The 19,964-nt window shown below is 37.7% G+C and overlaps 1 protein-coding gene across 3 annotated transcripts in view; it reads left to right on the forward strand.

Annotated features, from left to right (window-relative positions):
* PLS1 (plastin 1) overlaps nucleotides 1-19,964 on the forward strand; it is a 99,036-nt gene that overhangs the window by 56,518 nt on the left and 22,554 nt on the right. For all 3 annotated transcript variants that reach the window (XM_033125535.1, XM_033125545.1, XM_033125526.1), the window contains exons 2-8: nucleotides 2,622-2,727; nucleotides 7,584-7,747; nucleotides 9,559-9,688; nucleotides 13,621-13,753; nucleotides 15,030-15,111; nucleotides 18,068-18,233; nucleotides 18,314-18,456. In XM_033125535.1, the coding sequence (XP_032981426.1) occupies nucleotides 2,658-2,727; nucleotides 7,584-7,747; nucleotides 9,559-9,688; nucleotides 13,621-13,753; nucleotides 15,030-15,111; nucleotides 18,068-18,233; nucleotides 18,314-18,456 (888 nt within the window). In that variant the 5' untranslated portion in view covers nucleotides 2,622-2,657. The remainder of the gene's footprint in view (nucleotides 1-2,621; nucleotides 2,728-7,583; nucleotides 7,748-9,558; nucleotides 9,689-13,620; nucleotides 13,754-15,029; nucleotides 15,112-18,067; nucleotides 18,234-18,313; nucleotides 18,457-19,964) is intronic.

Genomic DNA, 19,964 nt, shown 5'->3' on the forward strand with positions numbered 1-19,964 from the left:
GTTAAAATTAAGAAACATAATATTGTATGGGTAATTTTCTTTTTCAATGAGTTTATATGCTGGTTTTCCCTGATTATAGAAGAATAAAAGTATTTTATGTAATTAACAAATGATGTAAATTTGAGTAGACATGAGCAAAGAATAGAACCCGAGCAAAGAATAGAATGTAGCACTTCAAATGCAAGGTCAACACAAGAACCTTTAATTTGCAGTCTTTCTATGGAGTGCAAATGCTAAAATTGGACTACTATTTTTAAAACTTGAGGCAAGGGATAGAAACCATTTTGAATATTGGCAAGGTATGCAGGATGACCAGAAATCACAGGGATTCAAAGCCAGTCAAGACAGAATTAGCGTTTTGCAGAAGTGGGGGATTGTGCTTAAAAATCCTGAAAGGACTGTTAATCTCTTTCAACAGAAAATAAGTTTGCCTGTAAATAGTTTTAAACATAGTAAAACATTCTAAAAGAGAATTCAATAAAATGTGGATGTTTAATGCTAAAATGTAAGAAACTGCATCTGGGGAGTAAGATGAGTTTATAAAAACAATCTGAAAAACTTCAGTCAGTGGAGTAGGAAAAAGGGATAGATGGAATTCATCTTACTCCCCAGATGCAGTTTCTTACATTTTAGCATTAAAAAAAAGTATATGTATATCTCAAAATATTTAATTACACATTTAATTAGAGCCAGGCCCCAGAATAACTGTAAGAGATAGAAATCTATCAGTTTGAAAGAACTCCAAAAACACTAAACAAGTTGGTATACAGATTACAAATGACAAATGAGCTATACTCTTAGAGGGCTTCACATAATTTAATATGATTTTAAAATGATGAGTGAAAAATTTTAATAAATAAATAATTTCAAAAATGGTGCGACTCCCTAAAAGTTAGAAATGTTCAGAGTTGATGTTGTACCACTATATAAATGTAAACGTATAAAAAAGGAGAATTCCCTGTTTAGCTACAGTTCTTGTTATCTTATGAAACACTCATGATCACTTATTTTCTAAAATAACATATTAACTCTAGAGTGTAATTAGGTGTATGTAAGAGGAATGCAACATGATTTGTATTCATCTTTAGCTTTGCATTGAATAGCTTTACATTGAAGTCATTTTAAAATTGAGTTGTCCTGCTACTTAATGTAAGTAATTCCACCTTGAGATATTTATCTTACAGAAATAAACATGGATATGTACACATATTTATCTACAAGCATCTTCATTGCAGCATTGTTTATAATGAAAAATTGGAAGCAATGGAAATACCCTGAAACAAAGGATTTACCAAATAAGTTATGACATAGTAATATGTGGCCATTAAATATTGTATTAATAAAGAACATGGAAGCATATCATGTATGTCCAAAAAAATTACAATGTAGTGTACTCACATTTTTCACTCCCCAAAGGTACACATGTACTTGAAAAGTAGAACAGACGGATATACCGTGTTTCCCTGAAAATAAGACCTAGCCAGACCATCAGCTCTAATGCGTCTTTTGGAGCAAAAATTAATATAAGACCCGGTATTATATTATTATTATATTTATTATATTATACACGGTTTTATATAAGACCAGGTCTTATATTAATTTTTGCTCCAAAAGACGCATTAGAGCTGATGGTCTGGCTAGGTCTTATTTTCGGGGAAACACGGTAGATAGCAAAATGGTACTAGTTGATATTTCTGGATAGTAGGATTACAGGTAATTGTAATTTTCTGCTTTGGGCGGCAGCTGTGCTCACCACTGTACCACCAGTGCTAATTTTCTGTTTTGGGTAAATGCTGCCAGTTACCTTCTGCAGTGAGACCACCTGCTTGCCTTTCTTACAACCCAGCTTTATATATTGTTTTTCCTTTCAGTTTGTATCGCTTATTCAGACTATGAGGGGACCCACGTACCTGGGAAACCCCTCAGAAGGAAAGGGAAAGTTGATGACCATGGCTGAACATTATAAAGCAAGGCAGTAAAGCCACAGCCTCCATCTCTAGATGATCAGACTCTATGCATTTGGTTCTATTTTTGAGCATTGTTTATGTCTTAAAATTGTACCCTCTGACCTTTCTTTACATGTACAAATGCTATACTTTTCTCAAACTCCAAGAGCATATTTTACTGAAATAGTAGGGTAAAATGCAAAGGAAAATGACACAGGCTACTAAGAAATGTCTATCCCTGTAAAATCACAGGGTGTAAAAAACAGGTGTTTCTTCCCCTTACCGAATCTCAGCTATTGTCTGGCTGACCTGTGCTGGAAAAGAGTTACCGAGGATGTATTTCTGTTTGTTCCTTGTCAGCCAGACCTCTCAGGTGATTTCTTCTAGGTGTTTTTTATTTTTATTTTTTTAACTTATATTTATTTAAGTGTGTTTTTCCAGGACCCATCAGCTCCAAGTCAAGTGTAGTTGTTTCAATCTAGTTCTGGAGGGCACAGCTCACAGTGGCCCATGTGGGAATTACACCGGCAACGTTGTTGTTAAGAGCACCGTGCTCTAACCAACTGAGCTAACCGGCCACCTCTAATAGATGTTTTACTGCCTGTGTACTCTGGATTGCTTAGATAAACATTTCTAAAGGGCTAATGCTCTTTCTGTATCATTGCTCTTTTTTAGATATAAAGACCCAAAGGTAGTCTTTCCTGTTCAAAGATGGAAAACAGCACCACAACCATTTCGCGAGAGGAGCTGGAGGAACTACAAGAAGCGTTTAATAAAATCGGTATGCGTGAAAAAAGCTAAATGTTATCTTACTCTTCTGCTTGATGTCAGACTTCCAGTAATGGAACAATTCCTTTTATTGCTTCTGCCACCACCCATTCACCCCGAGATTTATTCCTTTTTCTTTTTCTATCTAGGTTTCACTGGATTCTTTCTTTCTTTCTTTCTGAAAGGTAAACTGAAACTGGCTTGAATTTCTAGGAGAAACGGACTTTGCATGCTTTGATCATTTCTTTGCAGAGAATAATCCAGGTTAATGAACGGCAGTGTAATTGAACATGCTTAACATGATATCCTCATTAGACAGAAAAAATATAGAAACACTTCCTTGTCTGTAAATTGAACTCTGACCTTCGTGTGTTTGTCATCAAGGATAACACTTTCTGACTTCATGCAGAATGTTTTAAAACCTTAATACTGTTTTTAAAGGCTGTGTGTGTCTTATTTTCCTTTTCCCTCATGCATTATTTAAAAAAATCCTAGTGTTGTTTTTAAAGGTCATATGTCTTATTTTTTTTGTCACTTTTTAAAGGCATTCAGTGTTTTGTCTTTACGACATCATTTTGACAGCTTTGGATATTTCTTCCAAAAAAATTCCCTTATACTCTGTTGGATCGCGGTTCTTTTGTATTTTGTTCTTAGGAAACTGTGAAAAACAGGAGAATAAATACCACCTTTTGCTCTAGTTTGCAAGTGCACATAAGTGAAAGATGAACCGAGTGAAAGGTGAGCGCAGCCAGTCGACATTCAACATTCGGGGTGCAACAACCCAGCCCCTTCCTCAGCCTGCTCCTTCTCGAGCGCAGCAGAGCCGACCATGAAAACCAGAGTCAGATGGTGGACCAGGGAGGATATAATTATCCTATTGGTTTTGTGCCTAGATTTCTCACAAACCTAGTGAATAATGATGAAAGTTAATGTAGATGAAATGCAATGCAGAATAAAATTTAGAGACCAATGCAAAGAAAAAGATTTAAGTTTAAAACATAAAGTTCTCAAAAGAAAAACCCACCACCAACAACAAAAAACAATGAAATCTCTCAGAAAACTCATGACTTACAAATTATTGCTATAAAATAATATTGTTTTGGAGACGTCTTCAAATCACTGTACGGCCATCTTCAGGGTAAGTCAGACCTTCAGAATACAGTCTACATGCTCTACATGATGAATGAATTAGGCTCATAGTGAATGCCTTAATCTTGGTCATGTCTTCATTTTGGGAAAGATGCACTTGTCATTCGATCATTGCAATATGGTTTGATTTCCAAAAAATTATAGTTATTAATAAATTTTGTAGGGTATTGTATGTAGTGCCCAGCTTCTTTGCAAGACAGAAATTGGGCAGTTACTGTGTTTCCCGGAAAATAAGACCTAGCCGGACAATCAGCTCTAATGTGTCTTTTGGAGCAAAAATTAATACAAGACCTGGTCTTATTTTACTATAATATAAGACCGGGTCTTATATAATATAATGTAATGTAATATAATATATAATATAATATAATATAACAAATATCGGGTCTTATATGAATTTTTGCTCCAAAAGATGCATTAGAGCTGATTGTCCAGCTAGGTCTTATTTTTGGGGAAACATGGTATTAGAATATTCTGCTCATTTTGAGCATTGAAACAGAAGAAGTAATAAAAGTTTATCTCTTCGTTTGGCATTTCTGTTATTTTCTACGTGCAGTTTGGTAGCTTGAATAAAAGTGCTACCTAGATCTTAGTAAAATGAATGAATTAGTAATCTGTTTTCTTTATTTAGCACACCAACTTGAACCTTTATGACTCATGGACATATAATTCTGTAATATTTATTTAATGATGCTCTGAATAAATCATTTACTGATGGAACAATTCTGACAGCAAGATAATTAGCTCTGTGTGTGAAGTGCTGACAGTAGCAGAATATGTACTTGTTTATTTACTAGATAAATTGCTACTCATAAACTCAGTAATCCCTCTGCATATTTGTACCACACAGCTTTTCTCAGAGGCAGAGGGACATGCCCTCCAGCCTTACTAGATGGAATATTTTGGAGTCCCTAGGGAGAAGGGAGGATTAAAATATTTGTCTTATTTATTTTTTCTTTTATAAACTGTGGTAAGGTAGGCATAAAATTTACCATTTTAACAATTTTTGAGTGTACAGTTCAGTGGCATTAAGTACATTCACATTGTTTTGCAACCATCACCACCATCCATCTCTAGAACGCCTTCATCTTCCCAAACTGTCTCTGTACCCATTAAATACAGGCTCCCCTCCCCGCACCCCACCACTGCTACCACCATTCTACTTTCTGTCTCTGTGAATTTGGCTACTCTACGTACCACATGTAAGTGGAATCATATAGTATCTGTTTTTTTGTGTCTGGCTTATTTATTTCACTAGGCATAATGTCTTCAAGGTTCACCCATGTTGTAGCGTGTGTCAGAATTTTCTTACTTTTTAAGGCTAAATAATATTCCATTGTATGTCTGTACCACATTTTGTCTATCCAGTGGTCTCTTGATGGACACTGAGTCATTTCTGCCTCTTGGCTGCTGTGAATAATGTTGCTATGAACACGGGTATGCAAGTGTCTGTTCAGATCTCTGCTTTCAGTTGTTTTGGATATGTACTCAGAAATGGAATTGCTGGATCATATGGTAGTTTTATGTTTAAGTTTTTGAGGAGGAACTGCCATAGTGTTTTCCATGTGGCTGTACCATTTTACATGCTCACCAGCAGTGCACAAGGGATCCAGTTTCTTCGATTCCTGGCCAACATTTGTGATTGTGTGTTGTGTTGTTGTTGTTGTTGTTGTTGTTGTTGTTTTAATACAACAGCCACACTCACGAGTGTGAGGTAGTATCTCATTGTGGTTTTATTTGCATTTCCCTGATGATTAGTGATTTGAGCACCTTTCTGTGTGCTTATTGGCCATTTGTATGTCTTCTTTAGAGAACTGTCTATTCAAGTCCTTTGCCCATTTTATAATCAGGTCGTTTTTTTTTATTGTTTAGTTGTAGGAAAGTCTTGCTTCTTTCTGAACTATGATCTTTGTGGTTATTTAACCTGACCTTTGATTTCCTCATCTTTAAAATTAGAATAGTATTATTAACTAAGTCAAGGCTGTTAGGATTTCATGAGATAAGGTAAGTCAAGTTCTTAACAAATCACTTGGCACAAATATGTGCTTGTAAAATGGTATCTACCGTGTTTTCCCGAAAATAAGACCTAGCTGGACCATCAGCTCTCATGCATCTTTTGGAGCAAAAGTTAATATAAGACCCGATATTATATTATACCATTATAATACTATATTACATTATAATATTATAACAATATTATGTTATATTACATCATTTTATATTATATTATGTTATATTATTATATTATATTATATATTATACCCGGTCTTATGTTAAAATAAGACCGGGACTTATATTAATTTTTGCTCCAAGAGACACATTAGAGCTGAAGGTCCGGCTAGGTCTCATCTTCGGAGAAACATGGTATTATTTCTTGTCACATCACACCTAAACCACAGAAGTCATAGGGATGGAGCTGGGATATAAGCACGTAGATTTGTCTGTCTTCAGAGCCCTAACTCTTACCTGTTCTTATTAGTTTAGCATGTCGGCTAGCAGGTAAATAACTTTTCCTCAGTCTTGTTTATTTTTAAATACTGTCCACCACAGGGCTGGTATAGAAATAAACCAGCCTCGTCTATTTCTCTATTTCAGAATTATAGGAAACAATTCTGAACTGGTGATATGCTAAATAATGAGATTTTGCTCTAAATTCAAAGAAAGCCATATTAATTATTGCAGTATCAAGCAATTTATCTTCCCAACTGACTTTTGAGATAGTAATATTTTGGTTACTATAGATTCCAGTTTAGAAATGTTCCATTGTTCTGAACAGTATTAATTCTAAAATTTGTGTATGAGAGTTTAAAAGAAAAGTTTCTGTCCTTTATCATTAACTCCATTGTAGTGATGGCAACGCTTTTACTGAGAGGACAAAGAACTGTAGGAAACAAAGAAACTCTCCAGGTGAGCCCAGCGAGCCTGTGCAGCTGGAGCTCGGCAACTCACCAAACAATCCTCAGTTCTGTTGCCAATTCTGGGCAGAAGTGTTTTGTGTCGCCTTTGTTCTGTGTCAAGAAGTGATAGCCAGTCTCTAGGGAAAACCCGGGGAAGGGCATCTCAGCGATGACATGAAAATGCCCAGAAACCAATTTCCCAAAGTCCAAATATAGGTGTGAAATTATTTCTTGAACACTTAATCTCAAAATGACATCAAACATGATTCAGCCTACATAACGGTATCATAAATACATAATGAAGAAGCAATGAATTATTGACGAATGAGATAGAACTGCCGCAAGGTGAAATATAGAACAGAAATGCCTTCTGTGTACTTTACATGTACATATTTTATGTGAACTGTGTGTCTAGCAGGACCATTTTGTAAATTCCATGAAAAAGTTAAAGACCATAGCTGCTGTATTTCTTACATCTTTCTTATATTTGTATTTTTTATATCTGAGACTTCTTCATGCTTAGTTCTTTGAAACCTCGTCATGTGCTAAACTTGAGTTTTTCATCTGTGAGAATGTTTTGCTATGCACTTGAAATACGCATGGTAGTCCTAAACCTATGGGGAGAAAGTCCATTTAAATATCACTTTTTTGATAAAGTGTAGACAATCCCTTGTACAGTTCAGGTGCAGGAGGAAAGGTTACCGCCCCTTGTGGAACAAACCAGAAAGCTTCTACTTGCCTGTGACTCTCCCAGATGGCCTTCTGAGCGCCCATCTGCAGCAGAGTACAGTGGACACTTGACAACCCCTAATTTATCCTACAGATATTGACAACAGTGGATATGTCAGTGACTACGAGCTTCAGGACCTGTTCAAGGAAGCGAGCCTTCCCCTGCCTGGCTATAAAGTACGCGAGATCGTGGAGAAAATTCTAGCCGTTGCTGACAACAACAAAGATGGCAAAATCAGTTTTGAAGAATTTGTGTCAGTAAGTAATCTAATCCTCTATGGCTACTGATCATTTTGCTTCGAGAAGAATTTTAATGTCACTGTTCTCTTTGATTAAATCTGGCTACAGAGCCCAGAAAAAGTACTACTTTAAAATCGATGGTGATGATAATAACAGTCCACAAATAATTCACAGAAGAAAAAACCATTCTTACATTGTTGGAATGGAAGTCTGGTTTAGAGAATAATAATAGTTCACGCCCTAGTAACACTACAGTTGAATTCAATGCTTAGTGACTATCTGTGTGTAGGGAATATTTTAGTATCTTCGTAGTTGGCTTTGAGAAATAGAATATTTTTTGAACTGAAACAGCTAAGATATGGAAGCTGATATGGAACTGAATTGTATCTTCAGTTTCAGCGAGAGCCATCAGGTAAATTTTCATGCCAGATATGATAGCTTTGTTTCCTTATTAAACTATCTCAAGGTGCAGGGAACTGAACAAGATGGAAAATAACACATGACTCAACCAAGAAAAGAAAAATGGGTTATAGAACTGAGTATTGAATATTATGTGTTTCAGACCTCTCAGGCCAAGAGAGATGCCTTGGCTAGGTTGCCATGCCAGCTGGTGGTTGAGCAAGGGCTGTTAGTTCCTTTCATCAACACCACCGTGACTGTATTTTTTGTATGAATGTACAAGCATTAGTGCAATCCAGTAAATATTTATGAGATGTAAATTGTCTAGTTTTGCGTTCTTTACTCATAAGCAAATATTTGAGCTCCATTCTTGCGGGAGCTCAACAAAAAGTTGCTGAACAAAAAGAAATGTGACCCCTGCTTTCATGGAGGAGCAATGAGGTCGGGAAGACAGCATCCCCAAAATGGGTGAAGGATAACTGTGACAGCACGGTACAGGCCTCTTGGGAGTTTATAGTAGATGGAGTTGAACTTGGTGGGTAGGCTAGAGAACCCAGGGACTCAGGTAAGGTTTCTGGAAGCTATGAAGACTGAGCTGACATCTGAAGGAAGATGTTAAACAGACGAAAGGGGTGGATAGGGGAAAGAAATAATGTCTGAGGCAGGCAGCGGCGACCGACTGAGTAGAGCCTTGTGGCTCTTGGGATGGTAGATACTCTCAAGCACTTGGGAGAAAAGGTCCATGTGGCTGGAGCTGAGATGCAAGGGCAAGGGAACATGCTAGAGAACTAAGTTGAGGTCAGGTCATACAGGGTCTTGTAGGATTTTCATTTTTAGCCTATGATCAATAGGAAGCCAGTGATGTGGGAGGAAAAGAATGTGAAGTGACATCATCAGATTTGCATTTTTAAAAACTCACACTGGCTGCTGCTTGGAGAACCAAGTGAATTCAGTGTAGTCAACCTCTAAGAGTCCACTGAGTACTTGGGAGAGGGTGTTTCTCTAAGCCTGTGTTATTCCTACAAGAGCTGACTTACTTACATTATCATGCATACGTTTGAGATATTCAGACAGGAAAATACTTTCATTAAGGCCTTGAAAACTCTTTATCATGTAATCAGTTATTCTTTAGTTTCAGTACAAAAAGATTATGGCAAGTCTAGAAAAATCATTTCAATGCGTTCAATTTAAGCTTAATTACAACAAAATGTCTTCCAGTGGTTGGGGTGCAAACATTTGTCCACTTTGTATTATTGGTAAAATGACATTAGAGTTATCTGTGTACATAAGCAGTAAGTGTAAGAATACTGGGTTAGTATTTATTGATGTCATTCCAAATAAATAAAGAAGTCTAAATAATTTTCCTTCGTGTTGCAAGTTTTTCTATGATTATCTGATCAAGACTCAATTTTACTTTTATCCCATTCCAGCTAATGCAAGAGTTAAAAAGCAAAGACGTCAGCAAAACGTTCCGAAAAATAATTAACAAGAGGGAAGGGATTACTGCTATTGGAGGCACTTCATCCATTTCCAGTGAGGGAACCCAGCATTCTTATTCAGGTAACCTCCCACTCCAGATTTGAGCTTTGAGCCATTGATTCATTCAACAAGTCTCATAGTTCATCAAATCTAAGATGGCATTCACTGTAATTCACACCATTGTTTTATGTACCATTGAGGGAAAGTCACACTAAATGATAACATTCCATCAGATTTGAAATACATCTGAATTCCAGAGATGTCAGAATGAAAAATCCTAGAATCATCGAAAACAATGAGTTCCTACTATGTGTCAGGCACAGTGCACAACAAAAGATAAATTAGTTTTTCAGCATTGAATGGTTTAACCATTAACTTTGGATGGATTTTTCATTCTGACTGGTGAGTTTAGTTTTAGACGGAATCCAGGAATTTGTGGAAGGGTTTATTGTAAGGACGTTTCCCTTCCATTTTCTGGGAGCTGAGATTCCTGATTCACCTTTTATCAGGTAACCAAGTGACTGGAGAGCACCACACCTGATTGCTTGATCTGATAGAAGCACTGGACTGTTGCCCAGTGGGAAATCCAGTCACATTAACTCTTAAGATGAGATGCCTTTTCCCGTTAAGCTTGCATTCGGGGTTGAAATGTCTGAGAATCTTTGGCCAAGTTCCTTTTGTTTGTATAACATCACACAATTAGGACTATGCTTTTAAGATTTTTCACAAAAACTCACTGTAACTTTCCCCCTTGCGCACTTGCATTTCTCCCCGTTGTACTTTTTTCCCTAACCTTTTCCCACTGTGTCGTGTCCAGGGCAACACAGGCAGTGAGCGAGCGAGAAGGGGTGGCGAAGGGTTAAGAAAGTAAAACAGAAATTAAGAAAGTTATGAAACAGGGGCCAAGAGTCTCACAGCCTCAAAGGACTGAGAGCCCCAAACCGTCCCCCTTGTGGCTTTTATTGATGCACACAGAAGAAAGCAACATTGTTTTCTCCAAGATCTGTGAATTTCACACATTATACTAAGAAACTGATTTGAACTAATTACTTTTGCCTGCAAACAGCTGAACCGTCAATTTCAGGATGTACCTCCCCAAGAGACAAAACCTTTATGCCAAAACTTACTGAAATGGATAGATGGGGAACTAATGTTATTCCACCATTGAAACTCTTCCCAAGCAGGTTGTGCGAAGGAATACAGCCACAGAGGCAGAAGCTCTCCTTAACTGGGGGAAGGTGGGGGGTCTATGCCCACCTCTATCAACCCCGTGGGTTCTCCTGCTGGACCCCACTCGACTGTGCCTGGCTTGAGTTGTCCCCCCCCCCCCCCCGTGGGGAATCTTACTCGTCATTGGCTGACCAGCCATCCTCTGGGGCCAAACAGGGAGACATAAGGTGTAAGCACAAAGGTGAAGCAAAATCCCTGAAAGGATTAGTCTCACAGACTCTCCTTTTTTTAGGGGCAGGTACGAGGGGACAGACGGGTAGGCTGTTGTGTGACAACACCACTGGGAAAGTGGGGTAGTAAAGGCCACGGTCTACAGCAACTACTGTTAAGTGATTTCTATATCCATTTTTTGCAAGGTATTCACTCTTTAACTCCATTTCTGCCTGTCCATTCTAATGAAAAGGTTTCTTCCTTTTTAAATAAAACCTTGTTATTAAGGTAATGTATGCCTTTAGCAAACTCCTGTAATCTTGAGTGTACAGATCAGTGGATTTTTACCTGTGTATACATCCTGTAGCTACATCCACATAGCTGCCAACCAGCCCAAGATGACCCAGAGTGGCTCCCTCAGGTTTCTAACAATAACTCTTCCTTCCAGAGGTAACCACTTTTCTAATGTCTATCACCATATATTTTTTTTTTCAGTTGTTTATCAAGGTACACCCATATTAAAGTACATCAAGTGCACTATTTTAAAGTATATGGTTTGATGATTTTTTTTACATAGGAATACACCCATGTAGCCATTATCTAGAGTAAGATAGAACATTTAATGGCTTTTTTTAAAAAAAGAACAGCTTTATTGAGGTATAATTGAGATGGCATGAAAGTCACCCTTTTAAAATGTACAGTGCAGCAGTTTTTCGTATATTCACGGAGTTGTACAATCATCACCACTATCTAATCTTGGAGCTTTCGTTTGCCCAGGAGAAAACCTATCCTCATCAGCAGTCACTCCCCACCGCCCCTTCCCCAGGCTCTGGCAACCATGAGTCGACTTCAATTTCTGTAGATTTGCCTATTCTGGAAATTTTACATAAGGAGTCATACAGTACTCCTTATGACTTGACACTCTTATCTGGCATAATATTTTCAGAGATCATCTGTGTTGTAGCATATCTTGTACTTCATTCCTTTTTATTGCTGAACACTACTCCGTCGTGTGGTATCACATTTTGTTTATCCTTGCATCAGGTGACAGACATTTGACTTTCTACGTTTTGGCTATTATGAATAATGCTGTATGAACATTTGTGTACACATTTCCCTGTGGACATATGCTTTGTATTCTCTTAAGCATATACCTAGGAGCAGAATTGCCAGGGAATATGGTAACTCTATGCTTATCATTTAAAACAAAACAAAACCTGCCAAACTGTTTTCTAAAGTATCTGCACCATTTTACATTCCCATGAACAATGTATGAAAGTTCCAGTTTCTTCACATTCTCACCAGCACTTTCCATTTTGTTTATTACAGCCATTCTAGTGGTTGTGAAGTGGTTCCTGCCTCATTCCTGGTTCCTACACATGGAGCATCCTCCTTTTCCCTGTTCGTCTTCACGTGTTAGAAATCTGTGTTTCAAATAGTACCTTCTCCAGAAAGCCTTTTTTGTTTTTTGATCCACCCAAACCACAAGTGATTATTTCTTTCTTTAAACTCTTCAAAACATTGCTTATGTCTCTTGTGGTGTGTTTTTTTCCTTATGTTGCATTTTTGTGTGTATGTATTTTGTCATTATGCTACAATATCTTAGTGATCTTTGAATCCCTAGATTCTAAGTTCCTGAGGAGGTACGTTGAGGCAAGGAGAGAAGAAGGCAGATTATGATATGTACAAAAGAGAAAGCTTAGTAAATGTTTGTGTCTTTTTGATTCTCTCTCTCTCTCTCTCTCTCTCTCTCTCTCGAGAGAGAGAGAGAGAGAGAGAGAGAGAGAGATTAAATTTAGGTGGTTATCTGCCAAATATACCCTTAGGAAAACCACCTAATTCTAGGAACTGCGGCAATAATGGGGGAGGTCAGTTTACTGTCTGTTACCCAGTGATGGAAATGAGAGTTATTATCTCTTAGGTTTCCTATTGTTAAATGATTCCTATACCTACATAATAGTAATAAAGCACTACAACACTTTTTCTTTAAGTTCCTTCCTATTTTCTCCACTGCATAGCCCAACAGCGCTTTCTGCCTGAAGGTCAAGGTACCCACGCTAGAAGCCATGTATTGAAAAGCCGAGGATGAAGGTGGCTGAGAGTAGTACTGGTATCTAGATTTGTGTCAGTTTTTTTATAGCAGAAATTCCACAGAAATGGACTGCTTTTATTTATTTGAATAAATCCTGATTTAAATCAGTATTTCTGGTTTAAGCTCCAAATAACAAGTCTGTAAATTTTTCAGGGGTGGGAGTGGAGTGGAATTTATTGCTGTGGATATTTCTTTCTTGTATTTTCCCCCTGATTGTGTGTGTGTGTGTGTGTGTGTGTGTCTGACTGACCTCTGAAGTGTGGCTTCTGATTCATTAGCTCTCAGAAGCAGTATATATTTGGAAAGATTTTAGAACCAAACTGAATATTTATTGTGCTCATTTAAAGTACATACGTTGTTCTCCCCTAATATATCAGACCAAAAAGTGGAATAAATTCCTCTTTCTTCTTAAACCCTTTAGTGTTTTAGTAGAGTTTTAATAATTGGCATTTGCAATCTTTGAACAGAAATTAAAATGATATTTTTATAGTGCAGTGAATTTTGTGAAATGGGGTTTGCTACTAAGATTTTCTGTCTGCAGAGGAAGAAAAGGTGGCCTTTGTTAACTGGATAAACAAAGCCCTGGAGAATGACCCTGACTGCCAGCATCTCATACCCATGAACCCCAGCGATGGCAGCCTTTTCAAATCACTTGCGGATGGCATCCTTCTCTGGTGAGCTGAGCACTGGGTTCAGGGAGCTGTGTTCTTTTACTGTTTCCATTGATGAGCATTCAGTGAAAACTACCATTCAGCAAATCTATTGTCTTTTGGAATTAGTTAACAAGCAGCTCTACATAAGTCTTGAAGAATTTATGTCACCTAGAAAATTAAGTACTAATAATGTTTTCTAGAATTTTCCTTCAAATATAATCTCTTATTTTTCTGGTGCCTTTCTCCTCTATTTCCTTAAGAATGCCAGGCAACTTCTGAGTTACTTCTCTAATGTATTTGAATATGGTCACAGGGTGTCTTTTTTCACTTCTCAGCACGGGAGCGTTGATTATTGACTAGCACAGGAACGTGGGGACTGAAGTGACACGAATGCTGGGATTTAGCATGCTCACATCCTTGGCGCTTTGCAGTCGCTTACTGCTCACTCCCTCGTAAACTCTTCAAGGGCATGTCTTATCTTTGTTGCATGCACCATAGTCCCAGCATACTTCTTTGTACAAAGAAAGTGCCCCATTTTGTTGTTTATAAAAATACAGAAAACATACAAAGAAGAAACTAACCATCACAAATATTCTTATCACCCATAACTAACTGTTATTAACATTCTGGCACATTTCCTTCAGTGTTTTTACTTGAAAAGAAAAAGAAAAACCTACCCGTGAATACAGGGTAATAGTTTTTAGGATATTACATATAAAATATACTGTGAGCTCTACCTGTAATTCTGGTCTCTTCCTCTGCTTCAGAGGAAATTTCTGTTATGAATTGAATGGGTATTTACCTATCTTTATTTTAAAGCATAAAATATATTCTAACATACAGACAGAAAATTTATGTCAATTTCTTTTAAAATGTTTGAGTTACTGAAGTTTTAGAAAGACTAAGTCTCTGGCTCCTTATTTTTCTGCAACATCAGTAATTTCACAGTGTTGATACCACTTTATGAAACTTGGCTTCTTGAGAAATTTTTTGTTTACATTTTAGGCTGTTGAATGTTGATCATTAAATGAAATAAAAACCAGAGTCACGTAAGGAAAATGCAGGAGTGTTTTTAAAAATTAGGAGGAAGTGTTAAGATTACTGTTGAAGTGAGTGATGGATTTGTTTTAGGTTAGGGAATATTTCTCAGATTTTTTAAATTAAGTCCCTACTGTGAATTACAGTATAATATTTTAAAGAAATAGGTTATTATTACTTTTCAAAAGTTAACTATTCTGATTGCTTAGAAAAACAGTTCTGGGAGTCTTGCACTAAATTATTCCCATTTTCTTTTTAGCAAAATGATCAACTTATCTGAACCAGATACAATTGACGAAAGAGCCATTAATAAGAAGAAGCTCACCCCTTTCACTGTTTCCGTAAGTGTGTGCCCTTTGCCAGTCTTCATGCGACAGTGCTGTGAATTGTAGCCTTTCGTAATGGATGTTCAGGCCCAGACACAACCTTTGATTTAATGTAATTTCAGCCTCATGTGAAAACTAGGTTTTTATTAAAGAAAAGTTCAATTGCATTTTGTCATGAATAAAATTAAGATCCAAAGTGCTTTGGATGAACTTCTTAAGATAATAGTATTCAGGTTTTATTATTGTAATTATTGTTATTTTTATTAATGAATATTAGCTTGATGCCAGTGTTTTTGTGGGCTGGTTGAAAAAAAGAATAGTGCATAGTTTTACCATTTCACAACATTTTTAGCTATTCTTTATACTAAATAGTTCTGTCCATTTACATCTTGTTAAAGCCCAGGAATTTATAGTCACCATACTGTTTCCCTCAAAATGTCTAGAGCAATGGGTAGATACAAATATTTACCAAGTACTTGCTAGGTACCAGTCATTGTTCTAAACATATCACGTGAATTACCCTTTTGACTCATCCTAGCAGCCTTAAAATAAGATACTGTGATTTTAAAGATGAGGAAACTGAGGCAGAGCCGGAATAGGATCCCAGTGGTCTAGCCCCAGAACCCATCCTTTCAATCACTGTGCTACACTGCCGCTCTCTGTGGTGGTAGTGTGTGGCAGCAACTGTTTAATGTTCTAGTCACAACTGTAGCTATTAAAAGGGAGCCAATGCTAAGCTATTTCGTACAATCCTTGATTTTGCTAAAGTTGTTAAGTCTCTTCTATAAGGAAGCTGTGACCTTCGAGCAGTGGCACGTGGTTAGTTTTGGACTATCCAAGGGGGGCTCCCATTTCCTGTTATCATTGAGAACTGTAGAATTAGATGTTGACTAACATGGCTTTTTGTCCCCCACTCTATTAAGCCAATAATGTTGCATGTCCCTAGCAGAAACTACCATTCTTGAAGAAGCCCATTTCCAATGGCAATTGGCAGAAGGTTATTATTTTTTTTCACATCTTGTGTCAGGATGCTTCATCTAGTATCTAGGATTCTTTAAAATATTTATATATGTCTTATTTCTAGAATACATTGCATAATTTTTTTATGGCGCTGAATCTGAAATGCAGCATTTTTTACTATTGTATAAATTTATTTGGTTTTACTTTTAATAATTGTATGCAGTGCATTAAAGAAAATAAAGAAAAATTCTGTAACTATTTTGTAATAGCTACAGGATAGGTGTGAGGGACTGTCTTTTACGGTTTTATTTTTAGAGATAGCATTCTTCCAATGTGAGTATGGGGTAACGGTCTTCATCTCAAAGATGCTTGAAAGAGTGTACTAATGTAGAATGAGAAAAGGAAGTCCTCTGGGAAGGGGCAAAGTGTTACAGTGGATATTAAATCTGTCTTGTTTATTCAGTAATTTTAGAGCTCTGGGAATAGATCTAGCAAACTACCAGTTTCCCATGAAACTTGATCCTGAAGAAGCCTAATTCATTTGTAACAGATTGTAAAGATAGTGATAACATAGTTTTTCACCTTACGATGATGGGTTTATGTGGTATCATGATGTATGAAAGAAGAGAAATAACTATAAAAGGATGAAGAGAGCATACAGCAACTATGAAAGCAGGGGAAAGGAATAGGTCAAGTAGTCAATAGCAGGAATCATTTTTGATCTTGGAGACTTTCTCATTTCTCTTCTTTTACTCAGTGTACTACTGAGCTATATATTCTTGCTTACTTATCATTATCAAAAGAAAAATAAATTATATAAGACTGAAAAAGCAGATCATTGATTTAGGGATCTTAAATTCAGGAAACTAATAAGAATGAGTATAGGAAATTGAATCTGTTCATTATAATATGTAAAAAAAATCCAGTGCAATTAATATTCTCACATACCAAAGTATATGTGTATATACTTTATATGCTCTAGTGCGTCTTTTGGAGCAAGGATTAATAATAATCTTTATATAATATGTTATATAGTATAATATAATACTGTGTCTTATGTTAAATTTTGCTCCAAAAGATGCATTAGAGCTAATGGTCCGGCCAGGTCTTATTTTGGGGGAAACACGGTATATAGTATGTCTGAGAATGATAAGGGGTACAGTCAGGAAGACGTCGTAGTGTTGCTTACTCTTTTGTGTAGGATAATCAGAGAGGGTCATTAGTGCATTTGAGCAATCTTAAAGGAACTCGGAAAGCGTGTTCCAGGCAGACGGAATAGCACGTTCAAAGGCTCTATGTAACTGGAGCAGAGTGAGTGAGAGGACATAGTGGGAGAGACAGACTCAATTTGATAGAACACCTTCAGACCTCTATCTTAGTAAGGTCCCTACTGCAGAGTATTATGGAAGCCGTCTTGTACAGAGTCTGAGGATGGAGGTCAGGAAGGAATTAAGGAACCCGAATAAAGGAGTTGATAGTTTCCGGATGTATTTCGAAGGTAGAACTGACAGATATTGGTGATTGGGTGTGGGAGGCAAGGAAGAACAAGGATTCTGCTTAGATTTATGACTTAGGAAGAAAGAGGGCAAGAATGAGGGTAGGTCCTATCAACCAAGACAGGAAATAAGTAAAGAAAAGCCATTTTTAATGACATAAGAGGAAGACCAAGGAAGCGTAGAAAGAACTGCTGCAGGTTTAGACATGCTGGTTTTGAGGTTCTTGTGGGGTACCCGGTGGACCTAGCCCAGTGCGCATATACTCATAGGCAGAGAGCTCAGAGTGGGGCTGGAAGAAAGTGTGGGCCAGAGATACGGATTTGAAAGTCACTGCATATAAAGGTAATAGTTAAAACTGGGATTTTTTTTGAGTAGTGGTGTTCTGCTTGTATAAATATTACTTATGTTTAAAGATCTGAAATTTCACAATCCATTCTTTCTTATTTACCTGCACAACTTGCTGATAAGCTTTAGAAAGTCCCTCCTCATGGGTGCTTTTCTTTGTGGCAATTCAGGAAAATTTAAACCTGGCCTTGAATTCTGCCTCAGCCATTGGTTGTACAGTGGTCAACATTGGTGCACAGGATCTGAAAGAAGGGAAACCTCACTTGGTGTTGGGACTTCTCTGGCAGATCATCAAAGTTGGTCTTTTTGCTGATATTGAGATTTCCCGGAATGAAGGTAAGGCCATCAAAAAGGCTTGTTCTTCATTGAGATACGCTTATTACAGGACAAGTTATATTTCAGTGTTTTCCTCTCAGCTCTGATTGCGTTGCTGCATGAAGGTGAGGAACTAGAAGAGCTGATGAAGCTTTCTCCAGAGGAGCTGCTGCTGCGATGGGTGAACTACCACCTGACCAACGCAGGATGGCATCCCATCAACAACTTCAGCCAAGACATTAAGGTTGGATTTTAATGTTCACATTTGGGACATACAGCAAGGATGTAGAATGTAAAAAACAAAACGCGTTCAGACTTAAAGTTGAATCGAAGTTTAATTCACAGGAACACAGTGTAGAAAATGAAATTTTGCATTTCTGTGAATTATAATCACAGTATCTGTTATTTTACAAAAACTAGTCTATTGGTTTTTACTAAGAAATACAGCTTGCTGTGAGAGGAAGGAGATGCTAGCTTTAGCAGATTAAAACATTCATTCCCATTTTATATGCCACAGATAGACCAAATTGTAATGAGGATGTCAGTCTGTTAATTTGGACAGAATTACACCTGCTCGTTGGACTAGAGCCCTTATGGGCCTGACCAGTTCACCCCTCTTACTCCCACTTCACTCTTACTCCCACTTTAGCAGTAACCAGCTAATGGGAAACGAAATTATCTGAGGGCACATGGGGTCCATAGATGGAAGGAGGTCTTCAGGTATGTCTCTCAACCTGAAACACTTCCCTACCTACTGGGGGAGGCTTGTCAGGGAAACCGTAGCATTCAGTCTGCCTAATAACTCTCATGGCCTCGGCCTGGACTTTTTCTGCTCTGTGCTTTTGTTTGCTTCAGACTAATCGGTGTTGGCATTAATTCATATTTTCTCTTTAGATATTAACCTTCAGTCAGGTTATGTTTCTGCCATAATGGCCCAGATGACAATCTCTCTCTTTGAAGTAACATTGTAATGTTTCTTTGCTTTCGTCTGTTAATTTAAATGCTCATTTAAAGTTTTACTTTGGGGGAATCTCTTATTTTAAAATTCAGTTCGTCAGGTATGTATTAAACCCTCCCGTGGGGCATTATGCCGGGCAAGAGGCATGCAAAGACCTAGCGCTTGAGAAGCTTCCCGATTGCACAGGGAGAGAAACATCCCATAGATGGATATTTCAGTTATTGCATAATAAGGCACTCAAAACTGAAAGTAACGATTTGCTGTTTGTCATGCTGCTGTGGCTTAATGACGCTTGGCTGGGTGACTCTGCTTCAGGTGGTTTTGGTTGGGATAACTAACTCTTTGCATACGGCTGTCAGTGGGCTGGTCCGGAATGTGTGCAAGGGTCTGGTGACACTGCTTCTCCAATGAGGCCTTTCCACATGACTAGCTTGGGCATCCACGCAGCGGGATAGTCTCAGAAAATTGGACTTCTTATGTGGAAGCTAATTTCAAGAGGATGGAAGCAGAAGGTCTTAAGGCTTGCACTTAGAAGCCCCAGAACATCACTTTAACTGTGTTTATTGGTCAAAGCAAATGACAGTCCAGTGTAAGTTAAAGGGGAGGGGAACAGATTGTGCCTTTTGATGTACAGGGAAGAATTATGATAGCCACCTTTGGGTGGGACTTCGGTAGGTGATTTATTACAGTGTGGTCACAGGTTATTTATAGAGGTGGCCATGGGGTGCTGCACAGTAAAGAGGAGGGTCCGTCATTCATGCTAGAGAATCAGGGAAGCCTTCCAAAAGATAGCA

The sequence above is a fragment of the Rhinolophus ferrumequinum genome, chromosome 2 (assembly GCF_004115265.2).
Source record: "Rhinolophus ferrumequinum isolate MPI-CBG mRhiFer1 chromosome 2, mRhiFer1_v1.p, whole genome shotgun sequence".
Taxonomy (NCBI): domain Eukaryota; kingdom Metazoa; phylum Chordata; class Mammalia; order Chiroptera; family Rhinolophidae; genus Rhinolophus; species Rhinolophus ferrumequinum.